At 42.6% G+C, this 22,611-nt stretch overlaps 1 protein-coding gene across 1 annotated transcript in view; it reads right to left on the bottom strand.

The window, feature by feature from the left end:
• PPIL2 (peptidylprolyl isomerase like 2) overlaps positions 1 to 22,611 on the bottom strand; it is a 102,389-nt gene that overhangs the window by 57,882 nt on the left and 21,896 nt on the right. Inside the window, exons 4-5 of the mRNA XM_082243090.1 lie at positions 16,914 to 16,976; positions 12,510 to 12,561 (exon numbers count right to left, since the gene is read on the bottom strand). Of these exons, the coding sequence (XP_082099216.1) occupies positions 12,510 to 12,561; positions 16,914 to 16,976 (115 nt within the window). The remainder of the gene's footprint in view (positions 1 to 12,509; positions 12,562 to 16,913; positions 16,977 to 22,611) is intronic.

Raw genomic sequence — 22,611 nt, 5'->3', positions numbered from 1 at the left:
TTATGGCTCGAAGATCAGATCTCTGTGCCCCAGGAGGTGTGATCTCAAGTCCTCAGAGCCTTCCATGATAATCAGCTAGCTGGACACTTTGGGACCAGTAAGTCAATTGAGCTAATCCAGCGTTCCTTCTGGTGGCCTAACTTGCATCAAAATTGCAAAGACTATGTGAAATCTTGCACAGTGTTCCTGCGCAGCAATTGTGATAAAACCAGAGCTTGGGGGTTGCTAAGGCCCTTGCCTGTCCCAAATTGTCCCTGGGAAATGATAGCTAAGGGGTTTATTGTGGATTACCTTCCTCTCCATCCTGGTGGTAGTAGATCACCTATCCAAAATGGCCCACTTTTTATTGATGGTGGGTACACTGTCTGCGGCTGAAACCGCCCACACCTTCAGTAAGGAAATAAGACTGCATTGGCTACCCGGTAACACTGAGGGGTGCAATTCACCTCCAGGTTTTGTAAGGCTCTCTGCAAGGCATTAAAAGTGGAACTCATCTGCCTATCATCTGCCTTTCACCCTCAAAGTAATGGTCAAACAGAATGTACGAACCACTGTCTTGACTCTATCCACATCTGCGTGCTAACAGGAGGGGATGGTTCCCAGATCGGGTGTGTTAATAACAAAATATCATAATGAGAGCTGTCAGAGTGTCGACTGTAGTTGCAGAGGCATCCTATTAGCATGAAGCAGCCTCCCTGAAGAAGGTGGTGTTCCTTTTCTCCCCAAAATGCATTGGCTTGATATACCTTGTCACTACTTTCTATAAATGCTTTTTAACACCTTCAAACTCACATTTCTTTGGATACTGAGAACTCCTTCCTCTATACTTTATTCTACAAGCAGAAACTACCATAAGGTGGTACCAAAAGGCAGCAGCCAATAGCCCAAGAGGGCTTACTGCCACTATTGGCATAATTTACAAGAAGTGATTTCTTCCTACTCGCCCACGCAATCACCCACCCATGACCACTGACAGGTTTGTCTAACAAGATTCATATTCCTCTGGTCCAACGGTCCCTGAACGGTTGAATGAATCTTTAAAGATGTAAGATGACTGGGAAAACGCTGCTCATAACAGTCACAGTTATACCAGTGGTAAATACAGCCTTCTCAAAGTGCTCGTTGAGGATCCATCTAGCAGAATTTAATGCAGACAACAGAGTGAACGATAAGTTGATTTACTGAGAGCAAACGGTCAGTGCAGGAAAAAAAAAACCCTGGTACATTGTAAGAAAAAAAGTGACAATACACAGCCATGGACTTTCAAAAGCCATATGCAAGAAGTGAGTCTTTAGAGTTTTTGACAGGTGAAATTGCCACAGCTCTGGTCCCAAAACTCAGCATTGAATCCCCGGACAACTGGTCTAAAAAGCAGGGTCTTGTTTTAACTGGAACACAAATGGGTAGTCATTGCTGTCTACAGGACAGTTACAAAGAGTACATCAGTATACTTGAACTGGGAAAACCTCAGCTCATTGAATAACTGGAGAGACTTCCAGGTCTTTCAATATACAGCATACCTTTGCCAGTAGCTGTTGATTGTAGAAAACTCTTCCAATCCAAGTGAAGAAGACATTCATTCTCCTTAGGACTAAGCATAACTGAGCAGGTGTAAGGGCTGGTCTTTAGCTTTTATGTACTTTGTGTCAATTCTTCCCCTAGGCATCAGAATAGCCCTAAGTTGCTTATTATACATAATGTATAAAGCTGTAATGTTCAATGGACAATAGAGAAGAGATCAGCATATCAAATATTAGTGCCCTATGTACAATAAGACTAGCATGCACAAAAAAAACTTTATCAGAAATAAATGGATGGGAATTCGAATTTTCAGTCTTTGAGTGCAAGGTGAAAACTATACCCCCCCCCTCCACCACTTCAAGAGCAGCTTAGCCTTTTTGGTAGGACTCTCTTTAGACACTATGAAAACAATACATTTCCATTAACAGAGCAGTATAGCTGTTGCAAAAGGTTTAGGGTCCCTAAGCTAACAAATAAAAGCTACCTTTTTCCTGAAACAGCTAGCAGCTGAATGGTGGGAGCCAGGTTACCAAACCATCCCCTATGCACACATATTCAGGTTACCTAGGCTATGAACTTTATAGCTCATATAAAAAGGAGTCAATTCATTTTTTTTTTTTTCATTTTAGGTACTTAGTGCTATCAATTTATGCAGCACTTTACATATATATTGTACATTAACATCAGTCCCTGCCCTCAAGAAGCTTACAATCTAAAGTCCCTAACTCCCATTCATACATACACATACTAAGGCCAATTTAGACAGGAGCCAATTAAGCTACCAGCAAGTCTTTGGAGTGTGGGAGGAAACTGGAGTAACCAGAGGAAACCTAAGCAGGCACAGGGAGTACATGCAGACTCAGGCAGGTAGTGCCGGGGTTGAAATTCAAACAAACACCCCTAGTGCTGCTAGGCGGGAGCGCTAACCACTGTGCAGCCCAATTAAAGAGACATTTTTTATTTTTTTTACAAGTTACTGTAATACAATTTTACCCTTTGCTGCATATCGCAGGCCAGCAGATAAAGAGTTTTACAAAACGTAAGCTTGGTACACACTAACTTTTTTTCCATTCAACCCAGTAGACTGAACAAAAAAAAAACCTGACAGATCACTGTACTAACACAATTGAGGTTAGTATAGCAATCTTCCCGCTGTGCTATTGTCTTCTGATAGGGGGACTGCCCCCTCCCAAAACACACTGGCCATTGGCTGACAGAGCTGATTGGATACTGGTTTTCCTGTATGCCCATAAGGCAGAAGCTAGTCTTAAGACTGGCTTCTATTGGACAGGGAGCTGTACACCACGGGCTGAAAGTCGGCCATTTCCTGCTACACAAACCGTTTTTAGTCGATTCTCAGCCCATGTGTACCCAGAATTACACCCAAAGGTGAAAATCCCTTTTCCAACTACTCAAATCTGTCTATATATTATATAAGGTTTATTGACAAAAAAAAAAAAATCAAGAATGTTCATATTTTGAAGACAAATAATAAGCCAGCCACCCCCTCCCACAATCTGCCAACTCATCTAGGCTAGAGGCCATTTTCTGTTGTATGGTAATAAATTACTACAACCCTCCACACTCCCTGTAAGCATCATCCATAACCATTCTTTGCAGTAATGCAGTAAAATCTGGCAGGGAATGGAGGATCTACTGTAAATAAGGGCTTAAATTTATCTTGTTTTTTAGGTTTTCATTTTTTTATTTTTAGGACTCTTCTGGCAAGACACAGGTTAACAAAGTCTAGGGTGGAGTGCTTATGACCTACTTTCTATAAGGAGCTGGCGCATCCAGTGTGAGGGGTTGGTGACACGCTATCCCCTGCAGGGTGTGTGTGTGTATATATATATATATATATATATATATATATATATATATATATATATATATATATATATATATATATATACACACACACACACACACACACACACACACACACACACACACACATAACACATACATACATACATACATACTATCTCACAAAAGTGAGTACAACCCTCACATTTTTGTAATTTTTTTTATTATAATCACATTCACGTGACAACACTGAAGAAATGACATTTTGCTACAATGTAAAGTAGTGAGTGTACAGCTTGTATAACAGTGTAAATTTGCTGTCCCTCAAAATAACAACACACTGCTGGCAACAAAAGTGAGTACACCCCTAAGTGACAATGTTCTAATTGGGCCCAAAGTGTCAATATTTTGTGTGGCCACCATTATTTTACAGCACTGCCTTAACCTTCCTGGGCATGGAGTTCACCAGAGCTTCACAGGTTGCCACTGGAGTCCTCTTCCACTCCTCCATGATGACATCACAGAGCTGGTGGATGTTTGAGACCTTTCGCTCCTCCACCTTCTGTTTGAGAATGCCCCACAGATGCTCAATACGGTTTAGTTCCGGAGACATGCTTGGCCAGTCTATCACCTTTACCCTCAGCTTCTTTAGCAAGGCAGTGGTCGTCTTGGAGGTGTGTTTGGGGTCCTTATGTTGGAATATTGCCCTGTGGCCCAGTCTCTGAAGGGAGGGGATCATGCTCTGCTTCAGTATGTCACAGTACATGTTGGCATTTATGGTTCCCTCCATGAACTGTAGCTCCCCAGTGCAAGCAGCACTCATGCAGCTCCAGACTATGACACTCCCACCACCATGCTAGACTGTAGGCAAGACACACTTGTCTTTGTACTCCTCACCTGGTTGCTGCTACACACGCTTGACACCATCTGAACCAAAAGAGTTTATCTTGGTTTCATCAGACCACAGGACATGGTTCCAGTAATCCGTGATGCAGTGTGCGGCGTATAGTCTGAGCACTAACAGGCTGCCCCCCCCCCCCACTTCTTAATCCTCTGTAGCAATGCTGGCAGCACTCCTGCGTCTATTTCCCAAAGACAACCTGTGGATATGACGCTGAGCACATGCACTCAACTTCTTTGGTCGACCATGGCAAGGCCTGTTCTGAGTGGAACCTGTCCTGTTAAACTGCTGTATGGTCTTGGCCACCGTGCTGCAGCTCAGTCATGGCAATCTTCTTCTAGCCTAGGCCATCTTTATGTAGAGCAATAATTCTTTTTTTCAGATCCTCAGAGAGTTCTTTGCCATGAGGTGCCATGTTGAACTTCCAGTGACCAGTATGAGAGAGTGAGAGCTAGAACACCAAATTTAACACACCTGCTTCCCATTCACACCTGAGACCTTGTAACACTAACGAGTCACATGACACCGGAAGAGGGAAAATGGCTAATTGGGCCCAATTTGGACATGGTCACTTGGGGGTGTACTCATTAGTAGACATTAATGGCTGTGTGTTGAGTTATTTTGGGGGGACAGCAAATGCACACTGTTATACAAGCTGTGCACTCACTAATTTACATTGTAGCAAAGTGTCATTTCTTCAGTGTTGTCACATTAAAAGATATAATAAAATATTTACAAAAATGTGAGGGGTGTACTCACTTTTGTGAGGTAATATATACATACATACATACATACATACATACACACACACACACACACGTACACACAGTATATGTGTGAGGCTCAACCTTCTTTTAAGGATACCTAAACAGCAGCAGAATCCAGAATATTAAATAATATTAAATGCACTCTGCAGTCAGAATTAATAAAGGGACAAGTACCCTGGAGGGGATTCTTCATGCTTGAAATGTGACCCTGCGTTACAATGGCTCTTTCTTTATATCAGGGATCAGTTTGACATGGCCCCAGCACACCTGGAAAATCTGGTCATTCAGAAATATCTCACCTAGCCATTAATGAGGAGGAGGTTCACACAAAGGCTGGCCAAATGCCTGTGGGGGGGTAAATGTAGCATTTACTGCGCCCACTGATGGAGCCTGACATGTGCAGGACATGCTTATGCACGCTAATAGCATGACAGATATGCAAAGTATGCAGACAGTCTGGGTAGAGAACGTACAACCCAATACCTAAGAAGTGGGTCAGAATAGATTATGTGAAATACAGCATGTAGATATAAATATAGACATGTATTTATAGATTGCTATTTAAAACCCACACACTGTAATGCACTTTACAGAAACACTAAAAGTTACAGAATAAATAGCTCAAGTTTAAACCTCCTATTTGTGAAGCTCAAATAGGAATCTGATAAAACACATCCTAAAAGCCAAATACAGTAACCCATTTGTGCCTCATTCAAACAAGCTTTGAAAATAGACAGTTCGGAAGCAGTAAAAAACACAATGTAACCGCCTATCAATGCCACTCACAACTGATAAAACAAGGATCAGATAGAGGAGAGCAGGGAGCAGATCTGGGTCAGTGTTGCGTGGCGTGACGTCACCTTGCATTGATGCTTTGAAACCACCTTCATTCATTTATATTGAAATATGGCACATTTAAGGGTAACCGATGAATAACAGGTGCAGTGCTCAGGACAGAGAACCTCCTTTAAAACATAAATAGAATCCACAGGTGGGTGCTCTGGCTTTGATGGCCTCCAGACAACATGCCATCCTGGGCTTTGAGTGGGGATATCTGAATGATGCCTGCAGCTGCAGGCGTCATTCAAATATTTTTTTTCCAGCTGGCAATTCCCTTCATCATAAGAACAATCATAGTGGCTGTTCAGCCGCTTGACTGTTCTTGATTGTTCTCCCCCTCCTGCCACCCTACGGTGCTTCTACCAACTCGCCCGTGCAATCAGCGAGCCGAAGAAGGAATCTGTCGGCAGCGGAAGTACACTGTAGAGAATGTTTAGGACCAAGTGGTCTCTGGCAGTCTCTATGACTCTCGGAGGCCCAGGCGTGACGTTAGAACGTCACATCCGGCCTGGCAGTTGTAAATACTGCTGTGATCTCAGCTGAAAAGCCGAGATCGTTTTTTTTTTTTTTTTAATCTCAGGCTTTACAGCCTGGAGGAAAGATCTGGGGTCGTATTGAAGTGAACACATACGTACGTAGTGCCCACATATGTAAACTGCGTTCAATCCACACATGCAAAGTATTACCGCGATCGTTAGAGCGAGAGCAATAATTCTAGCCCAGGACCTCCTCTTAAACTCTAAACAGGTAACCTGTAAAAACTTTTAAAGCACTGCCTATAGAGATTTTTAAGTATCGAAGTTCGGCGCCATTCAACGCGTGTACGCAATTTTAAAGCGTGACATGTTAGGCATCTATTTTCTTGGCGTAACCCTTATCTTTCACATTATACAAAATAAATTGGGACTAACTTTTAGTGTTTATTTTTTTTATTTCATGAAATTGTTTTTTTTTCCAAAAAAATGTGTTTGAAATTTTGCTGTGCAAATACTATGTGACATAAAAATTTGCAATGACTGCCATTTTATTCCCTAGGGCAGCGGTCACTAAATGGCGGCTCGCGGTCCATTGGTGGCCCGCACGATGCTTCCGCCCGGACCGCTTGCGGCTCCCGGCTCACTCGCAGCCGGTGTCCTGACGGGCCGCGTGCCGGGGAGTGACGTCCCGCCGCACGCCCCGCCCCCTGCAACTGACTGATGGACATCGCGGTGTCCTGTTGGGCCGCGAGTAGGAGCGTGACGTCACTCGCGCGCCCCGCCCCCTGCTCCTGACTGCGGCTCCCTCTCAGCCGGGCAGCGAGCTAGGGCGTGACACTATGTGCACACCCCGCCCCCCTGTTCGCGGCTTTTGGCTCAGCTCCTGTCCTGGCTCCAGGTATGTGGAGCACATTTTTAGGGGAGAATAGCTCAATTTAAAAAAAAAAAACCTCTCAAGGTTTACCAAGTGTGCAGACTGGCATGTTTTGTTGTGCTCATTAGAGTGCCCCATAAAAGAAACAAAAATGTGCCCATCAGATTGCTCCCTTGTCATAAAATGTGCCCATCAGCGTGCCCCTTATTTTATGTTAAGGGGCATGCTGATGGGCATATTTTATGTTAAGGGGCACGCTGATGGGCATATTTTATGTTAAGGGACACGCTGATGGGCATATTTTATGTTAAGGGACACACTGATGGGCATATTTTATGTTAAGGGGCACGCTGATGGGCATATTTTATGTTAAGGGGCACGCTGATGGCATATTTTATGTTAAGGGGCATGCTAATTTACACGTTTTGTTTTGCCCATCAGCATGCCCCCTAACATAAAATGTGCCCATCAGCGTGCCCCCCCCAACATAAAATGTGCCCATCAGTGTGCCCCCCAACATAAAATGTGCCCATCAGCGTGCCCCCCAACATAAAATGTGCCCATCAGCGTGCCCCCCAACATAAAATATGCCCATCAGAGTGCCCCCGAACATAAAAATGTGCCCATCAGCGTGCCCCTTATTTTATGTTAAGGGTCACACTGATGGGCAAAGTTTATGCTAAGGGGCACGCTGATGGGCACATTTTATGTTAGGGGCACGCTGATGGGCACATTTTACACATTTTAAGTTAAGGGGCACTCCAATGGGCATATTTTATGTTAAGAGCAATGCTGATGGACACATGTTTGTTTTGCCCATCTTTCCGAGTCATAGCACAGACTTCAGATTCGGACCTCGGCCCAAAGAAAATTTTGGCGACCGGACCTCCTTGAATTTTAATTCATTACCCCTGCCCTAGGGTCTCTGCTAAAAAAAAATATATAATGTTTGGGGGTTCTGAGTAAGTAGCAAAAAAGTTTTGATTTTTACATGAAGGAGCAGAGTGCCAGAACTGGCCGATATGAAAGGGGGTTAAAGGCAGTTGCAAAGCGTCAAAAAGTTATTTCTAATTTTAGCATTGTAAAATAAGAAAAAAGAATCGCAAAACACAGTGTTGGGAAAAAAAAATAAAAAAAGGATCTCATGGCGTTTGAGGAGCGTCACTTGAACACCTGTGCAACATGTTAGAAAGGTACATTAACATCAAATGTGAACGGATGGATGAGTGGCATTTCCTTGTTTGTCACATGAGATTTTATATATATAATATTTATTTAATATATATTTATTTATTTATTTTATTTTTTTTTTCCTACCAGTTTTTTTGTTAGTTTTGTTCCTTTACTTTAGCTGTGCTGCAATAAAGCGTAACTCGACCTCTGAGTGATCCAAGTACATTGCAAGGATTATAACAAACTTTGTTGCAGATTCCTACCTTTTGTTATTCTGAAGAAATCACGGTTTGTTCCACTGTGTCCCTATGCTTGAGTGGGTCTAATGGGAGTGGTTTCAAAATTATCAATTAGCTGTGCAGCTGCAGAGTACTAATCTGCTGGGCCTGCATCCCTTTAGACGTGTTCCTATTGGGAGCATCTCACTAAAACTGACATTTTTGCTGCAGGGGATGCCTGAAATCTGACTTGTATCTTAGGCAGACTTCTAGAAAAATTGGTGAGCCAATCACACAAGCAGGAAATGATGTCTCTGGGGTGTGGTCAGCACACATTCTGTGTACAGAACACCTCCAGGTAGCCATATTGCATTGCATTTTCAGAAAATTACAGCGGCTGCAGATTGAAAAGGAAAACTCTTTTTTATTACCATTCAATTATAATATGACTTGTGTCACAATTGTATAAGCAATATTATTTTTTTCCCCAAGAAAGTGGAGTTACCCTTTAAATAAAAATAAAAAAGTATTTTTTACTTATCTTTGGTTTGGTAAAAATACCACTGAATGGGATTTGTTATATCTTTTTTGTTTGAGAAGTGCAAAAATACCTGTTGATTTTGCTAGGCATCTTGCCAGCTGATATCTTTGTGTTATCTGCTGATGTACAAGGTAGGATTAGCTATATTTGAATCTTCTGATTCCTGCAGCTCTTTCTTCCACCTGTGAGCAGCTAGCTGCAGCAGCCAAGGAGTGTACACTTCAATTACAGGTTAACGGCAGCCACAGCCATCTGTGGCTGTTCGCCCCCACTCAGTGCACACAAAGTGAGGACAAGTCGGTCATCTTTGTAAGGCTAGCCATACACGTTAAGGTTTCTCATGTTCAATCCCATGTCGATTAAGAAATTTTGTCTTTATATTTAAAAATATATGATAGTATATAGTCTGGCTGAAAAACTACACAAGTCCATCTAGTTCAACCAATAAAAGGGGAAAAAAAATACAATCCCATATACAAAATTCTATACCTACAGTTGATCCAGAGGAAGGCTAAAAAAAAAAAAAAAAAACCAGCAAAGCATGATCCAGGATAAAGTAATGAAAGTGCTCACAGCAAAACCTTCAAAACTTCATATTCTGAATATACATTTTTAGGGTGTCAGAATCCCAAGAACACTGACATTGTCAAACCTGAGCTGCAACATGCTTATGATGAGCATCATAGCAGCTAAAGTATAATTAATGAACTATTATCACAATCTAGAACTTCCTTCGGCCCTAGCACATTCAGACATCTGCTATAAACACAATCAACGCTGTTGGATTGTCATGTGATGAGTCACCTTTGCATCACTATTATTAACTGTAAATGCGTTAACACAGATTGTGGGAAAGGGTGCTTCAGCAATACACAAATAAGACTGTTAAAAGCAATGTGGGTCTCTGGAAATTAACCTACTGCCATCTAGTGTTAAAACGGTGAACTGTATATAAAGTCTGTCTGCCAAGCATTTTACCTTGCTATCATAGGATTCAACCACAAATGTGGAGCAAATTTCAATTACAGAGAATGCTACCATCATGATCCCAGTATTAAGGCAGCACTAAAAAAATATCTACACACACAGTTGGTCTTGATGTACACACTTTATCTAGTACCTGCTCCCTAAGCTGGCAAAGAAAATGGGACCATAAAAAGAGAGAAAAGAACTGTTGGCAACCATGTTGTTGAAGAGAAGCCAGATTAAAGTTGTTGTAAAGCCTAGAGGTTTTTTACCTTCATGCATTAAGGTATAAAACCATCAGTATGCAGCTCCCCCCCCCTCCCCCGCAGCCCCCCCCCCCCCCACCAAAATACTTACCTGAGCCCGAAACAGCAATGTCCACGAGAGCAGCTGTTGTCCCGAGTCTCTGCCTCCTCATTGGTAGAGACACAGTAGCTGTCAATCACAACCAGTGACGAAAGAGGCGGGACGGGCCTCTGGAGCAAGCACGCACAAATGCCCCCATAGCAAGTGGTTTGCTATGGAGGAACTCGGCCAGGGGGGGGGGGGGGGGGTTCCTGAGAAAAGGAGGGAGGATCGAGGCTGCTCTGTACAAAACCATTGCAAAGAGCGGGTATGTTTAAAGCGGTAGTAAACCTCTGGAAAAAAAAATGTAGAAATCTGCAAGACAATAGCATAATGTGCTAGTATGCATCGTATACTAGCACATTATGAAATACTTACCTTAGAAAGAAGCCCCCGCAGCGGCGCCCAGTCATTGCTGAAGGTTCGCAGGCTCCAGTGCTGTGAGTGGCCGGAGCCGCGATGATTTCAGTTCCGCACATGCACGTGGGAGCCCTCCGTTCCCGCAAAGAGCTCGGCCCTTCAGAGCCCATGTGCTGCTGAGGTCAGCGGCTGCATGCAGGGTGAATATCTCCTAAACCATGCAGGCTTAGGAGATATTCATTTTACCAACAGGTAAGCCTTATTGTAGGTAAAAAAATCACCAAGCTGGGTGTACTGCTTTAACATATTTGTTATTTTTTCTAGATTTAATAATTTACTTTAAGGTCTGTATTGGGAAAAATTTGTGCTCTCATTACAGGCTGAAATAATTGAGGCTTGGCAATTCAAATTTTAAAATATAGAGTGCTTATATAATCAGCAAGGTTCAAATAAGAAAAGCAATCTAAATCAAATAAACATCAAACTTTTTATCACTTCGATCCCTAAATCAGTGATATACTGAAACCATTTCTATTAACGTGTTATTATTTAGTTTGGTTCTCCCACTATGAAGAATAAATGCGTAATTAGAAAATTCCATTTCAACAGAATGCAGAAGTCTCACTGAGCTGCTTCACAGAGATAATGTGTATGGCCACAGTTTGGTCTGCAACTAGTGGCAGAAAGGATTTACTGTAGGAGACAGATCTGGACTGAAAAGTCAGTATTGCAGCAAAAGCAGTTTTTTTGTTAATAGCGTATTTACCTTTTGTGGGGTGGGGTTTAAAAATGAACACTCCAGCTATACAAGCACAACTATTCACTATTTGTGAATCCTGGACTCTGAACTATCCTTTCAGCTCAACATCCAATCATTGTCCAAATCTTGCCACCCCAACATCTCCAAGATATGCCCCTTCCTAACCAATGATATCACAAAGCTCTTAATACACTCCCTGGTCATCTCTCGCCTCAACTACTGCAACTCCCTCCTCATTGGCTTACCTTTAAATAGACTATCCCCCCCATCAGTCCATTATGAATGCTGCTATCAGGCTCATCCACCTCACAAACTGCTCAGCTTCTGCTATCCCTCTCAGCCAATCCCTTCACTTGCTCCTGCTCACCCAACAAATTAAAATCAAGATACTAACAATAACTTATAAAGCCATCCACAACTTGGCCCCCAACTACATCACTAACCTAGTCTCAAAATACTAACCAAATTTTTTCGATCCTTCCAAGACCTCCTGCTTTCTAGCTCCCTTGTTACGTCATCCCATGCTCACCCCCAAGACTTCTCCAGAGCCTCTCCCATCCTCTGGAACTCTCTACCCCAATATGTCCTGCTATCTCCTACTCTGTCCATTTTCAGACGATCCCTGAAAACCCTTCTTTTCAGAGAAGCCTATCTGGTCCCCACCTAACAACTGTAGATTTATTTTCTCCATCAGCCCACCCCCCACAGTTATTACCTCTTTTATCTCTTGACCCTCCCTCTTAGATTGTAAACTCTACCGAGCAGGGTCCTCTGATTCCTACGGTTTTAAATTGTATTGTAATTATACTGTCTACGCTTGTAAAGTGCTGCGTAAACTGTTGGCGAAATATAAATCCTATATAATAATAATAATTATACAAATCCTCCACTACACTTTAAAAAGCTTACACAATGAACTCAATGACCAACACCCCTCGAACATGTAAACTGTAAAACACACCTCTCCTGTGCTAGGGTTAGTTCCATATTTCTTTATCCATGGGACAATACTCCTGCAAGGAAAATAAAGAGAAGGTCAAATCAAAATCTCTTATAATTATGATCATAAATCAGAACTCACATTACCTGATAAAGTGTAAAAGATGCAAGACAGCTGTAATCCTTACTTTCTGGAAATGGCTGCTTTTGGTGCCTGGGATTTGGGGGCCTGTAGTGTTTGGCATGGGACTGCATTTTTTTTCGCTGCCCAATAAGGCAAGTCCATATATAGGGGTTAAGGCTAATGTTGGGGGAAAGGATGGGGTTTTGGCTTTAAGTGTGAAGTTAAAAGGAAACCTTTACTAGTTTTCAAACCTTTTCGAGGAGCAATCAACTCAACAAGCCTGAAATCACTTGCTCTCTAGTTCCCTCATTACCTCCTCTAATGTTCACCTATAGAACTTCCCAAGAACCTTTCCCATTCTCTGGAACTCCCTATCCCAGCTAATAATAATAATAATTACTAGCATTAGCCCGAAAAGTCTCTAATGTATTCCTCTCAGTTTAAACTTGGTTGCTAAAGCTTGATTTTCCCCAACTCCAAGGCCAAGTCTTGCCAGCTGCTTAACTGCTATTCAGGAACAATGGTTCAGCTGTCCGTAAGAGAGCTCTGACAAAACAAAAGAATGGCAAAAATATGGCTCCTACATCAAAGTTCATCTAAATCAGAGAGTGACAAAAGATGTTTTTTTTGGGCTATTAAATGGTTAGGATCTGATGGTGTCAATGCTTTAAAAATTTACAACCAAGTGTAATGTGTGACTTGCAACATGCTCCAGGTACCCCCTCCTGCACCCCCCAACCCTTTTCGTGACAGAGGGTGGGGGGGATCCTCTCCCCACACCCGCTATGGCTTTTCTAAAACAGTGTACTTGTGCGGGGCCACACAGCCATGTCATTCATTCACCGCAGTCTCTGAATGAACTACAAGTCCCTTCTTCCACTGCGGCAAACGGCTTGTCTCAATGAACTTCAAGGGCACTAATGAGCGCCCAAAAAGCTCATTGACGTTTCCTCCAGCTTTGTAACTATCTGCCCATATGGAGGTAGGGGCAGGCAAGCTGGAGGTAATGTCTGCAGAAGCCTTACACTGCACCTGCGATCAGTAGATCATGGGTGCAACACTTTGCAGGCTCAACAGAAAAAAATATTTAATGCACATTTGTTTTTTGCAAACAATATGTGCACTAATTAATTTTTTCTTAAAAAGGTGCACTGTAAAGATCTTGCAAGCACAGAAAAAACACCCACTGATCTACTAGAAATGCACTTAGCCCTTAAACTGATTGTAAAGGCAGAAGGTTTTTTAGATCTTATCTTAATGCATCCTATAAATAAGTAGGCATAGGACTATACTAATGTGTACAGAGAATATAGCTGAATCTTATTCATTAATGGAGACAATCTGGGCAGTTCAGCCTAAGCAAAGCCTCTCACCGGCAGACATGGGGGGACTAAAAAGGGTGGATCTGGTCGGGAATAAAATAAAAATAGGTATGCTATTTTTATTTAGTAGTATAGTATAGGATACCTGTTTTTATTTTATCCTGTTTTTATTTTATTCCCGACCAGATCTACCCTTTTTAGTCCCCCATGTCCAATAGTCAAAATTTTAAATTGAAATATGTTGTATTAAATAAATTTGTACATTTTTAATCATATGTGAAAATTGTTGAATCAAGGTACCATTAAATCCCGACTTTCCCCCACATTCCCTTCCTGGAGACTGTTTTGGAGACAACACTCTCCTTTTCCTATTTCCCCCCTTTATGAAGTACGGTACACGTTTTATCGGATGTTGGTACCTACAATCCCCTTTATCTACCTCAGGCTTTTTGCATTTATTCACATTGGTGGCAAGCGGTGGGATAGTGCTTCCTTCCTTCCACGTCCAAACCACCATGAGATCCAAGATCAGGATAGCAGACTTCGGTCACCCCAGCTGAGATATGGACCTGGCATCAGAGTTGCTAGGGCTATTGCGGATCGCCCTTTCAGCAATCCCCAGGACTATGTCTGCAGATCAATATCTGAAGATCAGGCAGCAGATTCGGGTGGAGCTCTGGCTTGGAGTCCCCTGGGTCGCTGGTACACACCAGGGCAAGTGCTTTATAACCCCAGGGCAACAGGCCTGTGACCAACGGGAGCTGCGGATGCCGTTCCTGGGACAGCGGCCCCAGGAGCAATGGGTGTCCGAGTTAAACAGGCTAGTCCAGCAGGAGATAGAGCTGGACAATCAGTATCGGGATCTGCAATGACACGCAGAGCAGGAATATTTGAGAGACAATAGAATGCTCTCCGGAGGGATAGGACTTTCGTGGCCCTGGATTGCTGTGGGAGAGCCTTACAGATGTGATTGTGTTTGGCGATGAAGGGGAATCTACTTTTGAGGACCTGTGAGAATACAGAGAGGCTATGCTGGGTCTTGCAGTGGTCTCAAAGCCTAAACCAGATCTAGAATATTTGTTAAGCACAGCAACTGGAAAGGGCATACAGGGAACTGCTTGAACGCGTTCAGCAGCATGCCCCAGAATATGCAGAGGAAATTCCGGAGATTGCTGTCCCCAAAGCTGAAGTGCTGACAACAGGGCAGAGCTCTGCTAGCCTCTGCCCAGCACCATCTTATTCGTTCCACGGACAGGAGATGGTGAACGTCTATCCCCAGATACCAGTTCCAGAGACTGGGGATTTAATACACTTTTCTGCTGACAAGGAGCAACCAGATGAGCTTCCAGCAGAAAAGCTGACTTCAGAGCATGGCGCTGTTGACCCATGCATACAACAAATCGGTGGCCCTAAAGGATTTGTGCAAGGCCACCGATGTTTCACTTTACTTCCCAGTGAACAGCTGGCAGCTGAGTAGAAAACTACTGGCCTCTGCCCACAACAATCGACTCCGCAGGAGCTTCAGGGAGAGAATTCAATCGGCACCTCACAACTGCAGTTAGAGCTGATATTGGTGAATGGGACTGTGGTATCCACTAACAGCAACCCAGCAAAAGAGCTTGCAACAGGGTAGAGTGCTGCTGGCCTCTGCCCACAATTAACAGAAGATGGATTTCCTGAGGTAGTAGATGGAACTTCGGTCTCCGTTGACACGACCCCAGAAAAGGGTCTGGCATTGGAGCAGGAAGGCATCTGTCTTGCTCTGCAAACAATGGGGGATTTTCATCTAGAAAAAGACGATGAAACCACGGTCTCCACCTGGATACCCCAGGGATGCTGGACAGTTGGCCCAGATAACCAACAGCATGATGGAGTGAGCCCAGCCACCCAGTCTTCTCTCCAGCGGCTAAAAGGACTCTAGGGAAAATGGCCAGTCCACTTCTCCCCAACAGCGATTATGTTCTATAAGAGAGACAGAGGTTGGCTGGGTGAGTAACGCTCTGTTTCGGGCAATTTGTTTGGGGTACTGTGTGTGTACAGACACTGGGGGAATGGAAATACGGACTAACTTTGAAGTCAACCCATTTGGGGTCTCCTTCTGTGTTAGTCTCCTGCTGAAAGGGGAGATATGCGACGGGAGTCTCTTTGGGCGGGGGGCTTGTGGAACCCAGATTACCATAGAGAGGTCAGGAAATTCCTTGTCCAGCTTCCCCAACCCCTCATATCTGTAAGCCACCCTGTGTCTATTAGGGGCACAGGGTGATAAAGAACTCCAGTTGGGTCTGCACTAATCAGAATCACTATACAACCACACCGGACTCAGCATTTCGTTTTACCCCGGTTATCCTGGGTTTTATATATGTGTGGTATGTGTGGTTTGTGTTGAAAGAAGGAAGGGGCTCTTTCACTTGGGACAATAACATTTCTTAACAATATCACTCAAGAAATATATGAAGATAAACAATTTCACTTTTCAGATTGCTAGAATATTGTAGGAGTGTCTCACAGACCATTGCTAGATAGTTTGAGGTGGGGTGGGAGTTGTTATTTATTTGTTAAATGCCTATATCCCATTGTTCTATTGTTTCTGTCTGCCTTGGGAGCAAACAATTATGGGATGTATATGTGAATGTGGATTAGCTGCTAGAGGGGAGGGGAATTTCTCCTGAAGCCATTCCTAAAGGCTGTCTGTGTGTAATGTTACGGAATGTAGTTTACCCCGCTCTGTGTCATTATGCAAAGAGGGGGGATTGTCCACAGAGTGGCTGACAGAACGACCGTCTGCCTTGTTTACATAGGCAGAATGGCGTTCTGTCATTCCGCCGAACAATCGCGGGTGGCCGCGGATTGGCTCCCACTGTGTCCAATCATGACGGGAGCGCATGCATGCACGCACGTCTCAGAGTCTTCAGCAGTTAATCAAGCATTTTACTGTGTTTCATGTATAGATAACCAGTAATCAATTACAAAATGCACTTACAGGAGATCAAAAACGATTCCATCTGGTGTGCAGACTGGATATTCGAAGGGCTGCAATGATAAGCTGAAAAAGTAACAGAAATAGAAATCCAAGTCACTTAACATTCTAAAATATATTCATTCCAAGGTGATCAGAGATTATTATTTTTTATTATTATTATTATATTATTATTATTATTATTATTATAATACAGGATTTAATAATGAGAGGAGTTCACTAATCAGGGTGGATTTGACCTAAATCAAGTCAATTTAAGGTTAGTAAAACAGCGACATCAGAACCGATTCAATCATACAGTTTGCATTGTACATAGATTTGCAAAATAACTGTAAAAATTGTGTGAATGCATCAATGTTGTGCATGTTATCTTAGCTTGCAGAGCTTGGATTCATTGAAGGAGGTTAACAAAAATGTAAATATTGCAGAATAAACAGCCTCATGCTACATAACGAAGCTTCATTTCATGCTGAAAAAAGGAAATGATTTATATTTTTTTTTAAATCAAGAAAATCAGATTTAAAATTTAAAAAAAAAAAAAAAAAAAAAAATCGGATTTTTATTTTTTTTTTTTATTTAAAAATCACAGATTTTTATCCACAAAATGTGAAACATCTCTCAAATCAGAAACTGAAGAATAACAGTAGAATAATTAAGTAGGCGTTACTATAAAAATAATTACTTAAAGCGTATATGTAGAATCAAAACGGTTTTTAGTTTTGTTTCAAGGAAGGAAGGGATAAAACCCATGTCGCTTTATTTTTATTTTTTGTTTTCCGTCTGAGCCCCCTTGGGGGAGATTTTCCTTCACATCCTATCCTGAAAACAGGAAGTGAGAGGACATCCTTTCTTAGGCAGTAGTTGGGAGATTTCCAAGTTGCTAATCTAAGATCCATTTTATTCTGGAAAACAGAAAAGCCCAAGAGCAAAAAAAAAATCCAAAATAGGTTTAAATGAGACCTATAAACCAAGGTTTTCCAATAAACTAAAAAAAAAAAAAAAGAAGATTTTATGGTCAATAAAAGAATATACAAGAGAAGAAATAAAAATCTATTTCTCTATAGTTTCTAACCAGGGACATCCTAAAGCAAACCTAAAAATTAGTAGGCAAACTGAAGAAAGAAACCTGGCATCCCAATCAGCACAGCGATGATCCAGACAAACTGTGGTCTTAGGAAACCAAATGCCTGAAGGACAGCAAACAAAAATGGAAATGGCAGAGAAAAGAAGACTGGTGAAAAGTGACAAACACATCTACAGAGAGATGATATGGATGCCACCACTAACCCAGTCAAGCAGAAAACCAGCTAGAAATGTTGAGAGGTCTGTGCCATTCTACTGAGGGGTCTTACACTAGGCGAATTAGAGAAAGGAAACCTGGAATCCTAGGGTAAGGAACCCAGAGAAAAATCAGTAAGACCGAGGGCAGATGCAGAGACGCAACTCCACATAACCCTTTTGGGCAATGAAAAACATGTAGGGAATTAAGTGACAACGCACATCTTGAGAGTTCGTAGGCTCAATTATACTCTTCCAGATATGACAAATACCATCAATCAGGAGAGACTATCCAAACAATGCAGCCTACCCAATTAGAACTACTTATGTTTAAAGAACCAAAAAATTTGAAAAGCCATCCTGTTGAAAATGAGAAAAGCATGACATATTGACGTCAGACAGTAAGACAGCTCTAGAAAGAAAGACGATCATGTCTATGGGTGTCGGTCTATAAATGTTAGTCTGAACAACTATGTGTACTGCAAGGCATTCACAAAGCATTCAGCAAGCATGAATCAAATTTTCTTAAAGTTTTTAAAGCACCATTCAGCGCCAATGTGGGTGTTGACTGTCTTTTAACAAAAAATTTTAGAAGTCTTCGGCAAGCATTGAGAAGTACTGAATTGTACTAGAAGATTGTATAAAGTGACAAAGAGCAAGTAAGGAGCCCAAGAAAAATGATAAATAAGAAGGGGGGGGGTGTAACACAGGAAGGCTTTTACCTTCAGGACAATTAGTCCAACTGATTAGTGGGCAAAAAAGCAAACAAATGCTAACAGGACCAAAAATAAACAGAGAAATGGGGACTATCTGAAGCTCAAAAAGCCGTCTGAAGAACCTTATATCTGAAGTTGCATCAGATGACACTAAAACAGTTAACTGGATGGAACTTAGAACATGTGAACCATGCTATTCTAGTGAACAGTTGCTTGATGTCAAAAAAGCTCTTACAAACCTAGCAGAGTGCACCTTGACAGAGAAAGGTGGAACCGGATCTTGAAGACCAAAAAGCGTGGATGATGGTCTGCCTGAGCCACCTAAAAATGGTAGTAAGAGAAGTTGGAGCACTCTTCCGGGGGCATGGATCTCCCCTGTACAAAGGTCTTAATCAAGAAGTAAGAGGCCAGCTGTCTCTGAAACAGGATAGAAAGAACAGAAACCTGGGCCTTGACAGTTTTGAAAGTCAAACTCTGGTCCAGACAGATGCACGGAGAAGAGGATTTGTCCCACAAAGAAATTCCTATGGTGAAAGCCCTGAGACCCACTTTTCACGTCGGATGACAGAACCTGAGGGAAACAGCCTTTCTAGCATTTTAGGAATCACAAATGCGGAGCCTGGGCTTCAACATGCCAGCAACCTTGAAGTAGATGGTAAACCAGACCCTGGGTTCCAAACGATGTGGCAGAGGCCTTGGAGCATCCACCAGTCCCGAGCAATTAGAACCACCAAAATGTCACCCAACTAAATTTTGCAAAGCAGACAAAAAAGACGTTTTAGGGAAGAAAATTCACATCTGGGTTTCTTGATTCCACAGGGGCCTCCAAAGCATCCATTGCTTCTGCCAAAGAATCCCTGTACCTGGAGACAAACTTGTCCATTTTGTTACTGAACTTGGGAGGCCAGGGGGCCACATACTGCATGCCCCACCTGCGACATAGGTCCTAGATTACCACCAACATCTGGACAGTAAACATACCCGGTACAGAGGGGCTGTGCACTCAATATACCTGCTGGTGTCTAGAATTTGATATGTTGCGAAAGCGTGAGCGTAAGGCAACAAATGAGCTCAGGGCAAGAAGCAAAGCCTCAGATACTCATGAAATCCAGACAGCCAGTAGCAGATGAGGTTTGGAAGTCACTATAAGCAGACAGCATGAAGGAGCAGCAGCGAGGAGATGCTTCTATGACGCTCTATGGTAGAAAGAGTAAGTGCAAAGTGTGTGCAAAACTTCACCCAGCAGATGACATCAGCGCTCAGTCCCAGTGTTAACCCCTTACGCAGTATAAATAGAAATAAGAAATAAAGGCATTTGCCAATAGCTCCCCTGCTGGCCTATACACAAGTCTTCCAAGAAAGGATAAGCATTGAGTGTGGCAATGCCAGCAGCTCTCTTGAAAACACTCCACAAAAGAAAATTCACCAGAATGGATTCTAGAAAGCATCCTAAGCGTAATCCACTGCCCAGAGGTAACCTCCAAGCTTTGCCTACAATGCCCAGTCCAGTGAGGTATTCAAAAGCCAGGTTGAGGATGATTTTTGATATCAGCTCTAGGAGTGATGTAGAGAAACAGCTTAACTGAAGGGAGAAAAAAAAAAAAACCAAACACAAATGAATTGAAAAAAAACCCAGTCTTGAAAAAAAAAAAAAGGAATTGAAAAAAAAACCCAGTCTTAACTCAACAGAGTTGAGCTTTCTTTTGGAGGTATTTAATCCCCACTGGGTTTTTTTTATTTTTTTTCTTACTAAAAAAATAGAAAAAAGACAGAAAATTTAGAAAAAAAAAAAAGTTTTTCCTATTTTCTGTCAGTAAATTTTTAAAATAAGTAATTGTTCTCCTTCACTGATGTGCACCGATGAGGTGGCCCTTATGGGCACTGATGAGGAGGTACTAATATGCCGCACTGATAGGTTGCACTGACGGGCAGGCACTGACTGGCAACACTATGGGCACTTTTTGAGCTTTTATGTAATCAGGGCAATGATGATCATTCCCCCGATTACCTTTTCTGCATTTCCCTTTGAGGAGGAGCCACTGATCGGCTCTCCTCGCCACACACTCTGACTGTGTGAGGCGAGGAGAGCCGATAAAACGGCACTTCCTTATTTACATGTGACCGGCTGTGATTGGACACAGCCGATCACATGGGTAAAGAGCCAAGCCATTGGTTCTTTACTAAGATCGGGGTCGGGCCGTGTCCTAGCACCATGGCGCAGCCACGATTGCCGCTCTGCGCGCCCCCCCGGGCGCGTGAGAGAAGTTGTTCTGGTGCGCCGTCATATGACGGCGACCCAGAACAATAGCCGCACTGCTCTGCCGTCAATTGACGGTGGGCGGGCGGGATGTAGTTAACCACTTCAGCCTCTGAAGGTTTTACCCCCTTAATGACCAGGCCATTTTTTACGATTCGGCACTGCGTTACTTTAACCGAAAATTGCGGGGTCGTGCAATGCTGTACCCAAATTCAATTTATCTAATTTTTTTCCCCACAAATAGAGCTTTCTTTTGGTGGTATTTGATCACCTCTGCAGTTTTTAGATTTTGCGCTATTAACAAAAAATTTTAAAAATGAAAAATGTTTTTATCAGTTTAGGTCAATTTGTATTCTGCTACATATTTTTGGTAAAAAAAAAAAATCCCAAAAAGCGTATTTTAATTTGTTTGCGCAAAAGTTATAGCATTTACAAACTACAGGATAGATTTTTGGACTTTTTATTTATTTTTTTATTAGTAATGGCGGCGATCAGCGATTTTTAGCGGGACTGCGACATTGCGGTGAACAGATCGGACCCCTGACATTTTTGACACTTTCTGGGGACCAGTGACACTAATACAGTAATCAGTGCTAAATTATATGCACTTTTACTGTATAAATGGCACTGGCAGGGAAGGGGTTAATACTGGGAGTGATCAAAGGGGTTAAATTTATGCCTAAAGTGCTTGCTGACTGTATGGGGGGATGGTTCTGTGACAGGCACAGAGAGATCGCAGTTTCAGCTGATCTCTCCCTGCCTGTCTGACAGAAGAGCCGCCTGCTTTGTTTAGATAAGCAGGTGGGTCTTCTCTCGGTTTCTCCGACGATCGCGGGAGGGCAGCGGCAATCTCTGTCTAAACACAGCGGGAGCGCGACTCTGGCGGCGCGCTGCCAAAACCACATGCACAAAGTCACGTAGCACTACTTCACTGAGCGCAGCCGAGCCGCCCTGCTGCAGTAATATTACGGCGGGCGGTAAGCAAGTGGTTAAATGAGAACTGAAAGGCAACAACATTTGTGTATAAATACAGTATAAAAAAACATTAAATATTTTTTTCCCCCATAATGGATCACAATCTCTGTTCTCAGCTGCATAAAAGGCTTGGAGAGTCTGGGGTGGAGAAAAAGCAGTACACTGATCTTACCAGTGAATGGCTATGAAGGGGGGAGCGTGTCAAAAAGTTTTGGCCATTGGACAGGCAGGCTGTGCTCCAAGGACAGCCAAAATTGACAACGCTGAGATGGATGTGCTTTCATGCCTAGTGCGGTCAGTTTGAAATAAGAAAAAAGTGGGGGGAATGTCAGGAATTTCTCACAAAAAGGAAGCAAGACAAAGAGAACAAGAAACTGTTTACCCAAGTACATGGTACAACAGACACATATTAGGAATATGAAATGTTAGGCAACATATTCTTTAAACCGTTAAGGACACCCCCACACATCCGCGA

Source organism: Pelophylax lessonae (genome assembly GCF_965119305.1).
Source record: "Pelophylax lessonae genome assembly, chromosome: 1".
Lineage (NCBI taxonomy): Eukaryota > Metazoa > Chordata > Amphibia > Anura > Ranidae > Pelophylax > Pelophylax lessonae.
The sequence above is the reverse complement of the archived record's forward strand: the minus strand, read 5'-3'. Positions and strand labels throughout refer to the sequence as shown.